General features: G+C 38.9%; 1 protein-coding gene across 3 annotated transcripts in view; it reads left to right on the top strand.

The window, feature by feature from the left end:
• Positions 1 to 20,036, top strand: part of Rngtt (RNA guanylyltransferase and 5'-phosphatase) — a 193,107-nt gene that overhangs the window by 25,481 nt on the left and 147,590 nt on the right. For all 3 annotated transcript variants that reach the window (XM_021159529.3, XM_021159528.3, XM_085839440.1), the window contains exons 7-8: positions 3,365 to 3,474; positions 4,483 to 4,584. In XM_021159529.3, coding sequence (XP_021015188.1) covers positions 3,365 to 3,474; positions 4,483 to 4,584 — 212 coding nt within the window. The remainder of the gene's footprint in view (positions 1 to 3,364; positions 3,475 to 4,482; positions 4,585 to 20,036) is intronic.

The following is a 20,036-nucleotide window of genomic DNA, read 5'->3' as shown; positions in this document are numbered from 1 at the left end:
GAAATATGCAATGGAAAAAACGAAAGCATCTTCAACAAGTGGTGCTGGTCTATCTGGATGTGGGCATGTAGAAGAATGCAGATAGATCTGTATCATCCTGCACAGAACTCAAGTCCAAGTGGACCAAAGACCTCAACATAAAGCCGAATATCCTAAGTCTAATAGAGGCGAGAGTGAGAGTGCATCCTCTTGAATGTATCGGCACAGGAGACAACTCTGTCAAGCTCCTAACATCAAGTTGAATAAATGGGGCCTCATGAAGCGGAAATCCTCCTGTAAGGCAATATGACAAAATGACCATATATAAAGAACTCAAGAAACTAGATATCAACAAACCAAATAATCCAATTAAAATGGGACACAGATCTAAACAGAGGATTCTCAACAGGGTAATCTCATATGGCTAAGAAACACTTAAGAGATGTTCAGCATCTTTAGTCATCAGGGAAATGTAAATCAAAACTACTTTGAGATTCCATTTACATCTGTCAGAATGACCAGGATCAAAACCACAAGTGACAGCTCATGCTGTTGAGGATGTGGGGCAAGGGGAATACTCTTCCATTGTTTTTGGGAGTGATAACTTGTTCAGCCACTTTGGAAACCAGTATGGCATATTCTCAGAAAACTGGGAATGGATCTTCCTTGAGATGCAGCCATACCACTTTTGGGCATATAGCTAAAGGACCCTCTATCCTACCACAAGGAGACTTGTTCAACTATAGCCATAGCTGCTTTATTCATAATCACCAGAAACTGGAAACAACCTAGATCACCCTCAACCGAAGAGTAGGTAAAGAATATGTTGTTCATTTACACAATTGAGTGTTACTCAGCTGTTAAAAACTGACATAAAATTTGCAGGTAAATGGGGGAAACTAGAAAAAGTCATCCTGAGTGAGGTAACCCAGACCCAGAGAAACATGATATATAGTCACTTATAAGTGGATGTTAGCTGTAAAGTAAATGATAATCATGCTACAGTCCACAGGCCCAGAGAGCCTAAGGAACAAGAAGGGCCCAAGGAGGGAAGCATGACTCTCCTTGGGAAGGGGAAATAGAATAGATTTTGGGGGTGGACTGGGGGTTGGTAGGGATGAGAATGGGAGGGGATGAGGTGGGGAGATGGAAGGAGAGAGCACTCACTCAGTGAAGAGTAGGGGCGAGGTAGAAACGGTGCAGTGGAGACTCCCTGGACTCTATGAGGATGACACTAGTGAAGATTCCTAGTAATGGTGGTTATGGAGCCTGAACCGACCATCTTCTGTAACCAGTCAAGGCTTCAGTGGAGGGATTGGGACACCAACCCTGCCACAAAACCTTCAGCCTACAATTTACCTCGCCTGCAAGATGTGCTAGGGTAAAGGTGGCACAGAACTTGTGGGCGTAGCCAACCAATGACTGGTCCATCTAGAGACCCATGCCACAAGAGGGAGCCCATGCCTGACACTGCCTGGAGGGCCAGGGACCAGCAGCTGGAAAGCCCAGAGTCCAAGGATAGAGCCAAACACTAGGGGAAGAATTTCAGTGAAGTGTATCCTAATGATATTCTGCTATACTCAAACACTGGAGCCTAGCATAATTATCATTGTAGAGGCTTCATCCAGCAACTGAAGGGAGCAAATGCAGAGACCCAGGAGGTGATGGGGAATTCTATGGAAGATGGGGAGGAAGGATTGTGCGAGCCAGAGGGTTCAAGGACATCACCAAGGAATCCACGGAATCAACTAACAGGGCTCATAGCATCTCAAAAAGACTAGACAGACAACCAGGGAGCCTATATAGTAGGTCTGACCCTGATCTTCTGCATATATGCTATGGTTGTATAACTGGTGTTCTTTGAGGGCTGTCTTCAGCTCTAGTCTGCCTTTGGGACCCTTTTTCTCCTACTGGGTTACCTTGTCCAGCCCTGATATGAGGGTATGTGCCTAGTCTTACTGTAACTTGATATGCCGTATTTGGTTGATATCTCTGGGAGGCCTGCCCTTTTCTGAACGGAAACAGGAAGAGTGGATCTTGGGAAGTGGAAGGGACTTGGTGGAGAGAAGGGAGAAGATGTAATATGTGAAAGAAGATAAAAGATATTTTAATATTTAAGCATGATGGTTAAGAGAGAGAGGCCCTTGGGTACAAGGCACAGCTGGGCATATTTAAGATAATTTTACAGGGATATTGACACAACTTGAGTATTCTCTATATTACAGGTCTTAGAGCTTTGCTTTTAGAATATATTTTCAGTATTTAGTTTTTAATGCTAGAAAGAGCCTTATTAAACAACTGATTTTTAAAAGTTCTTTTTAGATAGGCTGTCAGTATATAGCCTAGCTAGCCTCAAACTTACTGTGTAGCCCAGGCTGGTCTTAAACTTGTGGGCTTCCTGCCTCAGCTACCATAGTGCTGGAATGACAGGTATCATCATCAAAGCTGATACTAGAAGTGTGTTTTCTTTTTAAAGATTTATTTTATGTGTATGAGTGTTTGCTTGCATGTATGTGTAACACTTGCATGTCTTTTGCTTGCATGTATGTGTGTGTAACACTTGTATGTCTTGTGTCCATGGGAGTATGAAATGGTGTTGGATGCCCTGGGACTGGAGTTCCAGATACTTATGAGCTGCCTTGTGGCTGCTTGGAATTAAACCAGGGTCCTTCTGCAAGAACAGTCAGTGTTCTCAACCATTGGCCTTCTCTTCAGTCCCTGCTCCCACACAGTGATGTCTGTCTGTCCGTCTATCTATCTATCTATCTATCTATCTATCTATCTATCTATCTATCTAAATCACTTGTAATATATTTCTTCCTCTTCCCAAGTGCCTTGCTTGCCAAGTCTTGGCCAGAAGGTTGAACTTTGCAACTTGTAGAGCAGATTTTCTTACTCTTTATTAGCCAAAGTTGTTATATAGTTTTGTTGATACTACTGGCAGTAGCCCTTTGATGTATCTGAAACTAATTTAGTATACATTTAGACCTAATGTTTTAGTTTTAAAAAGTATAAAAACCCAAGCCTAGAAGATTTTATAGACTTTGCTAGAGTACACCATTTGTTTTTTTAGCTTTGAGACTGGGTCTTATTATATAGCCTAAGGTAGCCTTAGAATTATAATCTCTTTGCCTGAGCTCCCTCTATAACTGGTAGGTTATAGATGTCACTAGTACAGCAGGTGGAACAGACTGTTTCTGTTTAATATGAATTTTCCTAGGCTTGTGAAAATGAATTGTTTCTGTTTAATATGAATTTTCTTAGGTTTGTGAGAATAAATTGATTTATTTCTTTGTAAATATGTTTGTCCTCTAATTATATATGTGTGTATAGACTTATACACACATATATATTTATTGTAATTTTTTTCCTCTTTTCTTTAAAGGGAGCTATTTTCTTGGAAGGCATAACTGTTAAAGGTGTAACTCAAGTAACAACTCAACCCAAGTTAGGAGAGGTACAGCAGAAATGTCATCAGTTCTGTGGCTGGGAAGGGTAAGAAGTATTTTCAAGTTTTAAATAAAATTTATTCTTTATGTAACACAGCTAATGCAGACATTAATTGGGCATTTTTGCTTCTTAAAGTTAGTGTGAACATTGAGTGCTTAAGAGGATTTCAGGTTTTTTCAAGGAAATCTGTAAAGGTCATGCTGAGTCAGGGCCATATGACTCAGATCTTGCTGGAGAGCGCAGCACTGCTGTTGTCAGCAGAGTTTTTTCTCTGATCCCTTTGTGTCTGCTGCTGCTGCTGATGAATGTCAGACTGATCTTACCAGTGGAGAATGACAGGGAAAGACTCCCACTGTCCACTTCTGCTTCCACTGTGCTTCCCCTCAAATTTAGTATGCATGACCTGAAGGGCAAAGCAGGTGTGTTTTATACTTCACAGCCTGGGGCAGGTGTGTCTCATACTTCAGAGAAAAGCTTGAATTTTAGCTTAATTACCTTAACAGTACCAGACCCAAGGGCACCCCTGGACCCTTCCCCTCTCCTACTGCTGGGATTATAGCACTTGCTTCCAGGCTTGGCTTTTACATGGGTGCTGGAAACCCCAACACTTCCTTTTTATATAACAAGCATTTAGCCACTGAGTTCCCTCTCCAGTCCTATATAATAACATTCTTAAATTAGCCCAATATTTATATTACAGCAGTGGCAATTTAGTCCACTGTAAACTTGTATTTTAAAATGTCAAGAAATTGTTAAACTTTTTTTCCCCTGAGACTGTGTAGCTGTCTTGAAACTCACTCTGTAGACCAGGCTGGCCTTGAATCCATAAATCTGCCTGCTTCTGCCTTCCTGAGCGTTAGGATTAATGGTATGCACCACTGCTCCTGGCTGAGAATGATAATCTTCTGTTAGAACGTTTGTGATAGCTGATGTTATTCCATTTGAAATTACTCTCATGATAGAAAGAACATTGTGATCAACATGTGGGACATTTGAGATTGGTTTAACACAAGATTGCATGTGGCCATGACAGAGTAATATTCTTTCTTTAAGGTCTGGGTTCCCTGGAGCACAGCCTGTCTCCATGGACAAGCAAAATATTAGACTTTTAGAGCAGAAGCCTTATAAAGTAAGCTGGAAAGCAGACGGCACTCGGTAAGTTCCACTACTAAAAAATAATGACAGAAATAGCTAATGTTTGAAGACTGAATATTGCATTACTAGGGAGAGGGAGTTCTCAGGACTTGAGTTTCTGACTTGAACAGCAAAATAAATGTGTTTCAGAAATTACATAGCTTTTATTTTATTGGTATTCTAAGCTGTATAAACAGTTTTAGTTCGTTCTGCTGAATATTTGGCTTCAGATTTGTTAGTTTTGTATACGTCTAAATGAATTTTAACAGCTTTTTGAGAAAGAATTTCTTTGTAGCCTAGGCTAGCCTTACCCACTCTGAAACTGCAGTAGTCCTATTGCAGGGTTAAGGTATGAGCCATCAGACCTGTTTATACTGCATGCATGGGAAGAACATGCAGGCCACAGTATAATAAGCCGCAAGAGTGGATCTGGAATTCAGCCATATGAACTGTTTTTATTTATTTTATGTATGCGAGTACACTGTTGCTCTCTTCAGACATACCAGAAGAGGGAGGGGAGGGCATCAGATCCCATTATAGATGGTTGTGATCTACCTTGTGGTTGCGGGGAATCAAACTCAGGACCTCTGGGAGAGCATAGAAACTATTTTTAATTTTGGTGGTACTAGGAATTGAATCTTGGGTCTCATGCATGTGAGCTCTGCCACAGTATTTTCTGTATTGCCAAATGATGTCTTCATTATTTAAAAAAAAAATCTTTGGCTATTTTAATTTTAATTTATTTCTTTCCCATAATGTCTTCTTTATAAAACCTCCAGAAGAGAACATTTTCCCATAAAAATACCTTACTCTGTTAGGATAAATGGTGTTAAGAATTGGGTATTTGTTCCTTCAGACATCACTCCTCAGTTTTTCTGCCTGACTCTGTTTCCCCATTTTCAGATCTTTCATGGAGATAGGAAATGATAACTATTGTTCTATTATAAATAAGCTGTAGGAAAACCATGTTGGTTTCTTCCACCTTGTTTTGTAATGTTAGAATTGCACAGTACCTGTCACTTAGTGGGTGAGCAGTATCTTGTAGAATTAATATTTATTGCTGTTATGGGTAAACACTCTATCTGAAATCCTGGGAGCCAGAGTGGTGTGAAAGATTTACACATAGAGAATTGGATTTGCTGGGGATGGGATTCATGGAAATGGTCTTAAAGGTAATTATATCCAATAAATACATACAGGTTTTACCTAAACAGTTTTGCAATAGTGTGGTTTCAGATCAGTATTCCATAAGTTTCAGATTAAACATTTTGGATTATAGATGTTCTGATCATCAGAGCAGAAGTTTAATTCTGTGTCTAAGAAATGTGGTAAGTTTTTTTTTTTTTTTTAAAGCAGAATAAAGGAAACCATATGTGGTTCATGTTTGTAATCCTTAATATTTTTTCCTTTTCATCAAACATTTTTCTATTTAATAGTAACATATAGTTGTTTCTTTCTTGATTTTTTTGTATTTAGATAAGCAAAATAATACTGGGAAGCTTATACTGGAGAAAAGTTATAGTCTGTTTCTATTCCTTCTTCCTTTCCATCAGTTCTACTCCACAGAGCGACTGCTTTCAGCCATTTTTATGTTTTACTACTTGACTGCTGTCCCACGTCTCTCTCCTTGGAGCTGTGAGTGAGATGCTGTTAATATAGTTCACCAGCATCCTTATGTCCCCTTTCCTTTCAGTGTTCCATCGTAGTTACCTCACTGCTGGTCTTCACTGGCTGCAGTTTAGTCTTCCTGGTCTTGGCTTATTAACCCTAAACAGTGCTTGTTGAGTGGAGCTAGTGCTAGACCCAGGGCATCCTAGGCAAGCAGTCTTATTTCTGAGCTACATCTCCAGTCCCGACTTAAAATTTAATTGTCTGTCTGTCTATCTGTCTGTCTGTCTATCTAGTGAGTATGTGGTGTTTTCATATAGGCAGGTGGATGCCTCAGAACATGTATAGAGGTGAGGGGGTAACTTGTATGGGTTGGCTTTCTCTTTCCATCATATGGGTCCCTGAGGTTAACTTAGGTCTTTAGGCTGGGAGCTAAGTGTCTCCCTGCTGAGCCATCTTACTGGCTTCAAGTCCTAACTTTTAATATTTGCAGCTGTTACTATTTATAGACACTTTGGTAAACATAGTTTTTAAAAATTATTTTATGAATATATGTGTATGCCTCAGTGTGTTTGTGTGTACCACCTATGTACAGCAGGGGTCAGAAGAGTGAGTTACCATATCTCTGGAGTTAGAAAAAGTAACTCTTGATGTGTAGGTGCTGGGAATCAAACGTGGGTCCTCCGCAAGAACAGTGAGTATTTCCAACTGCTGAGCCGTCTCTAGCCCTGGTAAACAGATTTTAAAAACATTAAATAAATTAAAAAAAAAGTGTGTGTGTGTGTGTGTGCGTGCATGTGTGTGCGTGCGTGCGTGTGTCTCTGTGTCTGTGTGTGTATGCATGCGTGTCACATATGTGCAGGTGCCCATGGAGTCCAGAAGAATGCATTAGAACCCCTGGAGCTGGGGTTTTTAGCAATTACAGGTGCTGGTGATCTAATTCAAGTTCCTTGGAAGAGGAGCAAGTGCTTGTAACTGCTCTATCTCTACAGCCCTAAAAAACTAAAACAACCATTCTGTGGTCTAATTAATTAATACTAATTATTATTGAGTGAGAGAGGCAGCCTGGACAACCTGGAGCTTGCTGCATAGCAGAGGTTGACCTTGAACCAGGGATTCTCTTGTCACCACCTTCCAAGTACTGAGATTATAGCATGGCCAGTGTGGTTGAAATTAAATGGTGAAAATAATGCTTTTCTCCTTACTGGAAATATTTTTAGATTAGTGGAAGGGATCTTTTTAAAGAAATTATTTAGTTTTTAAAAATTTTCATGTGCATTGGTGTTTTGCCTACATGTATGTTTATATGAGGGTGTCAGATCTTGGAGTTACAGACAGTTGTGAGCTACCATGTAGGTCCTGAGATTTGAATCTGGGTTTTCTGGAAGAACAACCAGTGCCTCTTAACCTCTGAGCACTTAACCTCTCTAGACAGACCGGCCTACCTACCTTCCTTCCTTCCTTCCTTTTTTTTTTTTTTAAAGATTTATTTATTGTATGTCAGTACACTGTACCTGTCTTCAGACACACCCGAAGATGGCATTGGATCCCATTACAGATGGTTCTGGGCCACCATGTGCTTGCTGGGAATTGAACTCAGTACCTCTGGGCAAGCAGTCAGTGCTCTTAACCTCTGAGCCATCTCACCAGGCCCTTCCCTTTTTTTTTTTTTTTTTTTTCCGAGACAGGGTTTCTCTGTATAGCCCTGGCTGTCCTGGTACTCACTTTGTAGACCAGGCTGGCCTTGAACTCAGAAATCCGCCCTCCTCTGCCTCCCAAGTGCTGGGATTAAAGGTGGCTTTTTTTTTTTTTTTTTAAATATCAAGAAACCGGCCGGGCGGTGGTGGCGCACGCCTTTAATCCCAGCACTTGGGGAGGCAGAGGCAGGCAGATTTCTGAGTTCCAGGCTATACAGAGAAACCCTGTCTCGAAAAACCAAAAAAAAAAAAAAAAAAAAAAAAAAAAACCAAGAAACCACTTTAACATTTCAAAGATTTAGGGATTTGATCTGTGAATTGCTTACAAAGGCATTTTAAAGTGAAGTCAAAGATAGAAAAGGGCCCAGTGAGGTCAGGAGTGGTTACTGCTTTTCTTCTAGCCTGATTAGCACATGTGTTGTCTGTTTGCTGGAGTGGGGCTGTTCCTAGAAGTGTACTCACTGTAGCAGTGAGCACAGGTACACTCACACCTCCAGTGAGGAGCTGGGACCCATACTGCTGTAAAGTCAAGGACAGCTTATACTAAATAGTTTCCCTTCCCCCAACAAAACCGAGACTAGAGACCCATGAGGCAGGAAGCCAGGGGCTTCTGACTTGAACTTGACAGAGCTGGTGCTAGAGAGCCTCCTTTTCTGTCACCCTTGGTTACATGTGTGCTTATGTCTGAGTCATGAAAATTTACTTTAAACTAAGTTTCTTTTTCAGTCTGCATGTTGTGTCATTCCTTCAGTTGATACTGAGCCTGCATCTTAGGCTGTGTGAAATGGTAGCTCCACCTGTGGAGATGCCTGCTGCCACTGTGTGTGTGTGTCTTGACCCTTGTATACTTTTTCTTTCCCAGAAGTTTGTTGAAATAGTATACATATTTTTGTTCCTTCTTTCTCTTACTATTTTTATTAGTTTGTCAAAGTCACCAAATATTTAGCAGTTTAAAACATCAAACATCTCAGTATCTGAGAACAGTTTAGTTGGTTAGTTCTTACTGAGTGTCTTTCATGACAATGAAGTTAAACTGTTTATCAAAGCTTCTGTGAACCAAATCTTCCAATATGACATGGTTGATAGTCGGCTCTTTATTGGCTATTGAGTGAGCTAACTGTACAGTAGTATTGTTACAAGAGCAAACTGTCAGATCAGGCATTGTGACATGCCTGAGGCAATAAGATTTGTTGAATTCGTGAGCTAAAAGCAAGCTCCAAATAGGCAAAAGAGCAAGGCTTCAGATTAACTACCCTCTTGCCCTCCCAACAACAGTGACAACAGTAGACTTAAAAACAAAAATTTCCAAACATTTTAAGTGTGGAAGCACACACAAATTGTCAAAGTTCAGTGGTTTCACACAATGGAGTAAGGATCCAGAATGATTTTGCTGCTCACAAGACACTATCAAACTGGTAGCAAAGGTTTCTTTTGTCTTTTAAGTAGTATGTGGTAGTTTTAAAAACATCAAACAAGCACATCCACAGCTCAGATTCTCTGGTGCTCGGATGCTCCCAACCAAGATGGTAGGAAGTGAGCAGTGTCGACTTTGGAAGGACTGCTGCTTTTGTCCGGTCGGTCGGTGTGGCCCTGTACTGCCTGCTCTGGTGGAATGTGGCCAACACACGAGGAGGATCCCAGTATCTGTGCAGTCCAGCTGCAACATAGAGTTTTTGTGTGGAGATCATTCCAACCTGAAGTTGGTTGACATATGTAGAAGGGAGTGTTGGAGCTTCACATTGGAGCTTTAGAGCAGAAATGTCAGCCAGGCATACTATTTCCACATTTAAAACTTGAAAGCAAAAATTCCACTGTTACTGCTTGCCTCTGATCACTGTACTTGGAGGCAAAGGGAGGGGATAAGGATTTGAGGTAAAATCTTAGCTATATATTGAATTCAAGGCCAACCTGGGTGCATAAGAACTCCAGTGTAGTTGTTATAGAATGTTTTCTGCACACAGATCTTTCTACCTTTGCGTTCCAAGTGCTGATATTCTTCAATATTTTATTTTAATGATTTATTAAGAGTTTCATTGTTGAAAACTTCCTGGCATAGGGTTGATATTTTATGACCTCAACAAGATGGTATCAGAAGAGCAGCTTTAATCTGGTGTCTCTCTAGTAAGCAGTAGAATTGTAATGGTAGCTATTGTGTTATATGTCTCAGAATACTGTCTGTTGGGAGGTTAAGCATTTAGCAACGATCAGGTGGGTTATGTACACATTATCGGAAATCAGCTTCTTTGATAAATACTGACATGTTCTTTTGTGCACTGCAGTTGCTGTTGTTAAAAAAAGAAAGTTACCCATATAGCCAGATACAGTGGTACACACTTGTTAGGCTGAGGCAGGTAGGACCCAGAGTCCAGGTCAGCTTGAGCTACACAACAAGCTTCAAACCAGTTAAGAGTTCCACAATGAGAATAAATCGGAGTTTTTCTTTTTTCTTTTTCTTTCTTTCTTTCTTTCTTTCTTTCTTTCTTTCTTTCTTTCTTTCTTTCTTTCTTTCTTTCTTTCTTTCTTTCTTTCTTCCTTCCTTCCTTCCTTCCTTCCTTCCTTCCTTTCTTTCTTTCTTTCTTTCTTTCTTTCTTTCTTTCTTTCTTTCTTTCTTTCTTTCTTAGTATTAAAGTTCTTAGCAATGGTGTGAGGACCACCATCTCATGTTTTTTTTTCTTTTTTGAATTTAACAGAGAACAGGTGCTGGTGTGGAGCTTTTTTTTCCCGTATGAAGGTTGATGTTTGTGCTTGGAAAGTGTAGTAATTCTGAGAAATAGCCCCGTGCTATTTGGAAAAGCTCTGCGTTTTAAAACTGGGTTCCATTTCTATTTTCTGTTTTGTTTTTTTCTTCTTCTTAATTCTATCTTCTTAAGGAGCTAAATTCTAATTTTGTTTAGTAGTAGTTTGGTTCACAAAATGAATTGTTATCTGTGAAATTAGTAAAGAAATGGGGTACTGAGTGCGTTAATTATACAATCCCATTCAAAGGTTTTTATAGGCAGCCCATCTTAGTGCAGCGTCTCTGGCTTCCAGCCTAGCTTTAAAATAGCTACTGCTGATAATTTTGCTGGCAGGTAAGCTTGCTTGGACCAGTTTTAATAATATTTTGGGATTTAGGAAACTTAATTTAAAAAATACTCTAATGTGATAAGAGAATTAGATTTTGTTGTTTCATGAATTTTGTAGAAAACATTTAAGTTTTGTGTGTGATAAAAAGTGAACTCTTGGGGGTATAGGATATAGAATATAATTAGAACAAAATAATTGCTGCTTAAATTATAAAATTAAAGTGTCTATATATTGAGAATTCCTGCTATCTGGCCTTCATAGTTGCCTTTTGAATCTATGTATATATATGATCTTTTTTTTTTTTTTTGTTTTCTTTAGTGCTATAGACACTTGTTTTTAGCTATTAGAATGATCCATGCAGAATGTCTCATGCATGGCACTTTTCTGTCAGTATAAACAAAGTAGCACTCAGTTTTAAAAAAGAGATTACTTACGTGTGCATATCTGTGTAAGCATACAGTGTGTATGGCGATGCTGCTGGACACAGCTAGAGTAGAGTTACAGTAGTTTTAAGCTGCTGGATGCGAGTGCGGGCAACTGAACTCAGGTCTTTTGAAAGAGCAGCAAGAGACCACTGAACCTTCTCTCCTGCCCCAGAGGAGTTGATTTGTAGTAGTGTAACCCATTAAACATTTTTCCTTGATGTTAAAGAAAAGTGCAAATGAAGGTCATAGGATAGCTCTATCCCACGGCCTAGTGCTCATAACCTTGCAAACCAAGTAAAAGCTATTCTGATTTTTCGAAAGCTCTATCTCTGCATAAAAGAGACACAAAATAAGCTTCAGTCTTTGTCAGCATGATTCAGTGAGATCAAACCAGACTTATGGAGACAGATTAGATTATGCAGACCTGCTGGCCTGGAAAGAACTCTTCATGCTTAGCAGCTAGACATAGAGGTGGTGAGCAACTTCATCCTTTAAATTGTTGTCTGCTGCTGTCACTGTGAGCCCAGCCACTGACCTCTTGGTGTAACAGGAAAGTTGTACAAGTTTCACTCACCTGGTTTTGTTTCATTTTATTTTTGACATTAGCTAATGGAGGAAATTAAAATTCATTTAAAATATGCCTTGTGGAGCTGGAGAGATGATGGATAGCTCAGTGGTTAAGAACATTACTGCACTTCTTGAGGAACCAGGTTTGATTCCCAAATTCCATACAAGTTCCAGAGAATCTAGTCACCCTCTTCTGGCCTTTGAGGGCATGGGCCATCATGCGTTATACTGACATACATGCAGACAATACACCCTTGAAATAAATGAGAACTGAAAAATGGCCTGACAGTTAACATTATGCTATTCTGTTTTGTTTTTTTTTCCTGTGTGCATAAACTAAAACCAAGTATTTCCCACTTTTTACTTTTAGGCTTAGAAGATTTTGACATAGGGTCTCCTGTAGCCCAGGTAGGCCTTGGGCTGTCTGCATCCTCCTCCCAAGTGCTGGGATTACAGGTGTGTGCCAGTGCACACAGTCTTCTCTTTTCACATGTTCTTAATTATGTTTCTTAGAAATACCCTAGTTCCATGATTAGCTTATTCCTAAATGTTTATTTCTTTTGCAAAGTAGTGGGGAAGTTTATTTAAAGCACAGCAGTGGAAATGATCAGAATTCTGCAAGTATCCCATGTGGACATACTCAAAGGCTTAGCTTCTGAATTTATAACAAATAATACAGGATATTTCTCGTAAAATGTTTATATAATATAGTATGTTAGAGGCAATATCTTAAGTTTGTTGTAGATTAGGTATTTTCAATAAAATATTTCTTGAAAAAATTGAGTAACAATTATAAGAATATGGAGATGCAGCTTAAATAAAATGTTCAGTATCTGAGAAGTTTTAGAAGATGGTTATTTGGACAGCCCATTCTGAGCCACTGAGCACAATATTGTGATATGTTATCAGATATTTTGATGTACAGTAGTAATATTTGGGAGGTAAGTGAGTTTGTGTGTATTTGAGATGATGATGATGATGATAGACATGTTTCATGCCCTTGATCGAGTCACAATTTAACTGATTTTTTTAAAAAGAGAAAACATTAGAGCACAAAATGAAGTATAATTGTTTTGAAGGGCCTGGTATATACTCTTATCATGCAGGACTTTTAGAAAAAGGGTTAGTGAAGGATGCTAACGGCAGCAACAGGAAGAAGGAAGCTGGGATTGGCTTGCCAGATGATTGATGTACATGTCTGAGTTGTAGTCCTTAGACACTCAGATGCTTAGGCTACAGAGAGGAAATTGTGACAGAAGTGATGACATCATGTCTTCACTCTTTGGGAACATGACAAAGTGTAGTGGTTGCTGGGCTACAAGTTTCCTGGATCTGACTGCTGTGTCAGCTCTAGCAAGTTATAGATAGAAGGTCCTGTATTTCAATCTTCGTGGGCTGTGGGCTTTTGAGACCTTTTCAAAAAACTTTTTCTTTAAGATTATTTCTTTTCTCTTTACACTTGCACGTGTGTGTGTGTGTGTGTGTGTGTGTGTGTGTGTGTGTGTGTGAGAGAGAGAGAGAGAGAGAGAGAGAGAGAGAGAGAGAGAGAGAGGAGAGAGAGCGTGAGCAAGCATATGCTGTATGTGCAGGCATGTGTAACTTCCATTGTAAGTGCCTCTGAAGGCCAGAAGAGGGCACCAGGTCTCTTGGAGCAAAAGCCATCCCTCCAGCTTTAGGAAATCATTTCCATAGAGATACAGACTGGGCAAATAGTCGTGTCAGTGCTGTATTATCTTTGGTGACTGGAGGAGACAAGAAAACGATGTCCCAGAGAGCTACACCTGGAAACCCCTTTCCAAGGTCTCTTTCAGGAGGAGGCAAGGGGGAAATCTATGGTCATATATTTTACAGTTATTCTTTCAATTCTTTAATTCCTTATTTTCAGTTATCTATTGAGGAAATCTTTTTTTGGTACTTGATAAAAGTTTTGACATGACTATAGTAGTTGTGTATCCAATAATGAATTTCAAATGTTGTATATTATGTATATGATGAAAACACTAGAAGGTGGAACTTACTTTTTACCATGGTTATTCTATTATTATTATTTATTGTTGTTGTTCTTATTATTATTTGCTCCTGTCTATCTTTTTATCCTCAGGATCAAAATAAGAACTTTTCTGTGGCCATGAAGAGAGGAAAAGTTTATTGAGTGTAACTTGGATAGATTCTTCCGTGGTACTTCCTTTCCCCCCTTATTTCATTAGAAGATTTTAAAAATTCAGTTTCTTATAAGTTGCAAATTTTCACTCTGTAAATCTGGGTTGGGGCCTAAGCCTAGATTCTGTGATACTAACAGGTTTCTTCCACACTTCCACATAGGGAGCAATAATAGACCTCATTTTCCTAAGTTAACAGATAGGAGAGCAAACTTGAGACACAAAGTGTCTTGTTCAGGTCCTTTATCAATAATTATTATTGAATAATTAAGCTTTAAGTTTTCTTGCCTGTTTTAAAAATTAATTTAATTGCATTTTCATTTGTTTTTGTGGTTTGTGTGAGTGTCCATGAGTATGATCCCCAGTGCACACACAATGGAAGTCAAGAACATTCGGAATTCTGGTGTTTATTCATAGCAATAAAACCCTAAGACACATCCACATGAACATGCACACATACATATGCACCAAAAAAGAAGAAAAGAGAAAAAGAAAACTGCTGTTCTTTATACAATTTCCCTAATCATTCCCTGTCACCAAAAGTCTTCTCCTACTAAGGGGTTCATAAAAGTTAAAGGAGTTAGCATGTCCATGTTTTCAGTGGCTACTCACAACAGCCAAGACATAGAAGAAATGCATCATGCATTCTCTGAGTGGTAAATAACCAAAATGTGGTACATATGTAACATGAAATATTATTCAGTCTTCAAAAGAAAATGCTCACATATAATAAGGATGATTCCTAAGAGCAATATAACAAGCCAGTCACAAACACTGTATGGAATCATAGAAGGAATCTTGAGTAGTTAAAAATCATACACACAGAACAGTGACAGGAAGAAAGGAATGAGGAATTATTGTTTCATGGCTACAGAGTTTCAGTTTCATAGGTTGAAAATTCTAAATGGAGATATTGCTGATGACTGCCTGACTTAATCCACTGCACTCTCACGAGTGGCAAAATAAGATGGGCATGGTGGCACACATCTGTGATCCCAGCACTTAGGAAGCTAAGGCAGGAGGATCACAAGCTCCACGCCAGCTGAACAAATAAAAGGACCCTGTATCAAAAGAGAAATAAAAGAGCGGGTAGTTGTACTGTTAAGTGTTACTTGTATTTTGCCATAATTTTAGAAATTATATATAAAAAGTACAGAACAGCTGGCACTGTGTAAGAAAATACTCACTATCCCAGCACACACCCAAGACAGTAAGCACTGGTGCCAGGTATGAAATGGAAATTCCCTGCAAAGTCCAACTTTAAAACCCGGTCCCCACATTAGCTGTACTGGGAGGTTATGAAAACTACACAAAGTAAAAACCCAGTGGGGGCCTTAGGTACCTTAAAAAAAACTGTCTCAAGGTCTTCATCTCTTCTTCCTGGCTCATGATGTCAGGAGTTATTTAATGTGTAGAACCAAAACTAATTTCTTAACAAAGGCCATATGTTCTTCACTTTACACACACACACACCCCTCTTGGTGTGTTCTTAGGAACATTTCACCTACTCTGAAACAGAATCTTCACCTCCTTTGAAACAGAATCTTTCATTGGCCTGGAGCTTACAAATCACGTTAGACTGGCTGGCCAGTGAGCCCTAGAGATCTTCCTGTTTGTGCCTTCCTTGCCCTGCCTTTTTAAACACAGGTTCTGGGGATTGAATTTAGGTCCATGCTTGCAAGGTGGGCACTTAACCAATTGACCCTTTTCCTTAACTCCTCCAAAACAATTTTTTTTTTTTAAAAAGATTTAATTTGAGACAGGGTCCTAACTATTTATCTATGACTGGCCCAGAATTCCCTATGTAGGCCAGGCTGTAACTGAACTCAGAGATACCTGCCTGTCTCTGCATCCCGAGTTCTGGGATTAAAGGAGTGTACTACTATTATAACTGGTTATTCTATTTTGAATTATATGTAAGGATGTAGAGGATCTGTGAAGATACCGTGGCCAACAGTGTCGATCCAGGGGAGACAAGAAGGACAGTTTGTTTAGTAGCTGATATTGACTCTGACTTGGATTGTTGGTATTACCTGGCATTTATTCATGAGGTAGGATGGAGGAGTCTAGAATCTGATACTGGATCCTGTCCTAATGGTATATGGTGTGTGTGTGTGTGTGTGTGTGTGTGTGTGTGTATGTGTGAAAGAGAGAGAGAGAGAGAGTTAGAGAGTTAGTTTTATGCTTATGCTTTGTAGAAGTCTAATTTTTTTTCTTGTAGGAATTTCTTGAAATAGAAGCTTCTATAATTTTGAAAATGATCAATTTCTTTTCTTTTTTTTTTATTAGATATTTTCTTTATTTACATTTTAAATGTTATCACCTTTTCTCATTTCCCCTCCCAACCCCCACCATCCCCCCATCCCATCCTCTGCTCACTAACCCACCCACTCCTGCTTCCCTGTCCTGGCATTCCTATACACTGGGGCATTGAGCCTTCACAGAACCAAGGGCCTATCCTCATTGATGTCCCACAAGGCTAGATATATGGCTGGAACCATGAGTCCTTTTTTTTTTTTTTGGATAGGATACTCATGGCATTTGAGAGTATTTGGGGATTTAGCTGTTTATTGTTAGCATCTTGAGTTCTTTACTATCTAGTTGTAAATCAATTAAAATTCAAACAAAAGTTACTCTTGGGGCTGGAGAGATGGCTCAGTGGTTAAGAGCACTGATTGCTTTTCCAGAGGTCCTGAGTTCAATTCCCAGTACCCACATGGCGGCTCACAGCCATCTATAATGTCAACTGATGCCCTTTTTCTGGTGTGTCTGAAGACAGCTACTTATATGTATGTAATAGTGTACTTATACATAGTATAAAATAAATAAATAAATCTTTAAAAAAAGTTACTCTTTTGCCTAATGACTTTTCCATAGACAAAATTTACCAAGATGTAGTAGGGCATTTGTAGTATAAACAATATATAAAGTAAAAATGATTTGTTTACTTGGAAGAATCAAAGTACTGGCAATTTGGCTAACTGCTGCTGGCCTTCCATTTAGTATACAATTCATTCTAAGAGAAGAGATTGTTTAGAAAGAATTGATATTTCTATTATTAAGGAAGTAATGGGCTTCACAGTTTGCAGTTAAATAATACATGTTGTCTGTATAATCATGGTGTGCATGCAAGTCATCCTGTAATAACCTGAAGTGATTGCCTGAAGTGAATTTAAGACCACAATGCCTTAATCACATCTGATTCATGACTAAAAATGTGATTTGAGGCTTCAAGAAAAGCTCATCCTTGTAAAGTCTCCTGCTTTATGTGTAGACTCAGTACACCAGCATTAAAGAACCTGTCGTGTTAGAGTGTTTTAATAATGTTCAGTGACACTTGGCTAGCTAAGTGCTGGCTTTATCAGTGTTAATGGCAGTAATAAAAAAATGCTTGGGCTGGAGAGGTGAGAGACATCTCATTTGCACAAACATGGAATCCTGAGTTTGGATCCCAGCTCTCAGGTAAAAAGCTGGGTATGGCTGAAAGCACCTGTAACTGCAACTCATGGAGTGAGGGCCAGAGACTGGAGGACTGCTATTTGGCTGCTGGCCTAGGTCCAGGTTCAAAGAGACCCTGCGTGTCTCAAGGGAGTAAGATAGAGTAATAGAGCAAGATGCTCATCCCTCTTCTGGAACATGAGGAGGGGGCTGGGAGGTGGAGCAGGGTTAGACTGCCGTGTTAGTGTAATGTGTATGTTGTAAAAACAAAGACCTCAATATTAAGTTTTGAATTCTTAGGCGTTTAAATGATGGGCTTCTCTCCCAGTAGTTATTCCTGTAAGGTGTTGAAACGTCATATGAGCCAGGTAAACACAGTAGTAGGTTTGATTTTAAACTAATCTGTTGGATCATGTTTTTATCAACTTGTTTCTTTTGTTGTGGAAATGTCTGAAACAAGAATTTGAATTATCTTCGTTTCTTTTCCTGTGGTTCCTTTAATTTAAATTGTATTTTATAGAATTTTAGCATAAGTAGTGATTTGATTCTCAAATTAGCCAATGAATTTTACTTAATTCCTAAGATAGCTAAATTACCTAGTTTATATATCTGACACAAAGATAATGAAACTTACTGTAATTGCACTATTAATTAAACAGTATAATTACAGCATTGTAAGTTTATAAAAACTATATTGGATAGTTTAGAAACTCCTTGAGCAATGTGGTTTTAGGAGGTGAGGAGATAGCCACTCCCTGTGGAGGCTGTAGGACCTGTATAGAATCTTAGAACTTGTAATTTTGTGTGATGTGACACTCCTGGATGATCTAAGTAAAGGGATTGAGGGGAAAGGACTTTTAAAAATATATAAATTATGTTCAAAGTTTTAGTTTCTATTGAAAGTTGTGAAGAATCTAAAAATGTTTGGGTTAAAGAGGACATGGTATAGTTTTGTAAAGAAGTGATCAGGGAGACACAGGGTTCAGTGTGCATCCATCCCATGGGGAAGGATGGAAACTCAAGCTGGCAAGTCAGTTGTATTATTTTTAGAACAAAGTGTGAGAAGTGTGTTGGCGAGTAATGTGTAGACCTGAGTAGCGTTTGTTAGGTCAGGAAAGCTTCTACATTGTCCTTTGTGAAGTGACTCTAAACTCTGCATTGTCTTTTAAGATGTTTGCAAGTTCCCTGGTATTAGACGAGAGTAGAAGGGTAGCATTGGTTAGGTAATGGAGTCTTGTGAGGGAAATGATCCACAGGGAAGGTTAACTCAGCCTTCTGCATGTGTCTCTGCAAAGGATGAGAGATGTAGGTGTCTTGCCTCTTGGTACAAGGTTATTCTATATAAATAGCTAGTATTATGCAACCCTTGGTATCAAGGGTATGCCAGGGACATAACACTGCTGTTATATCATAGACATATTTAATTTGCACTCAGCTCAAGAGATTAGGAAAAAAACCACAAACCCAGAAAACTAGTATTGGGTGTGCATACTTAGTAGCATTCTTGATGGTGGAAGTCAATTTTGACTTAATGTATCTAAAGGAGTGTCTTGGATGCCCCTTGTGAGAACTAATCTTAAGAAGATGTTTTTGACAACTTTATCACGAATCTTGTACTCCCCTCAGAAGTTCTAGTTCCTGGGTGGGGATAATGGAATGCCACTCTCTTTAGCTCTTAGGACTTGTAATTTGGTTTGATGCATATCTATTGCTAATTTTGGTTCATGGATGGGAGCTCAGTAAAGGGAATGAGGAGGAAGGAATTTAAACAATATATAAAATGTGCTTTAAAGTTTCAGTTAGTTGGGGGCTGGAAAAATGGCTCAGAGATTAAGAATACTAGCTGCTCTTCAGAGGTCCTGAGTTCAATCCCCAGTAACCAGATGATGGCTCACAACTGTCTATAATAAGATCTGGTACCCTCTTCTGGCCTGCAGGCATACATGCAGGCAGAATGCTGTATACTTAATAAATTAATGAATGAAATATTTTTAAAAAGTTTCAGTTTGTTTTAGCAGTTGGAAAGAATCTAAAAACATTTGGGTTAAGGAGGTATAGTTTTACAAAAGAGGTGGTCAGAGATGGAGTTTCCATATTAATGGATATTTTTGTGTTTTAAAATAGTGGGATAATATACTTTTCTCTGGATATGTAGTATTTAGTCTGCTCTGTTATAGATACTTGGGTTTTCATTGTTACAAAATAGTGTGACAAGCTTCCTTGTACCTAATCTTGCTTAAACATTTGTTGAGTGTCCTGCGTGTGTTTGAATGGACCTGGTCTGTAAAGACAAGGAAAGAGATCTCTGCTTTCAAAGTCTAAGATAAATCTTTGAAATGTAAATATTTCATCAGAATTATGAATTGGTAAGTAAGTCATAATCAGCATTATTTTCTGTTTAAAGTAGCAGTAGGAATGTGAACTAAGATGCCAGTGTGCTCTTGCTCACAACTTTGTCATCCTTTTCTCTATGTACTTCCTAAATTTTACTAATGCAGCTTTTGGGGGATTTT

This window comes from Mus caroli, unplaced genomic scaffold (genome assembly GCF_978045245.1).
Source record: "Mus caroli unplaced genomic scaffold, Mus_caroli_1 scaffold_6, whole genome shotgun sequence".
In the NCBI taxonomy this organism is placed as follows: Eukaryota; Metazoa; Chordata; class Mammalia; order Rodentia; family Muridae; genus Mus; species Mus caroli.
The sequence above is the reverse complement of the archived record's forward strand: the minus strand, read 5'-3'. Positions and strand labels throughout refer to the sequence as shown.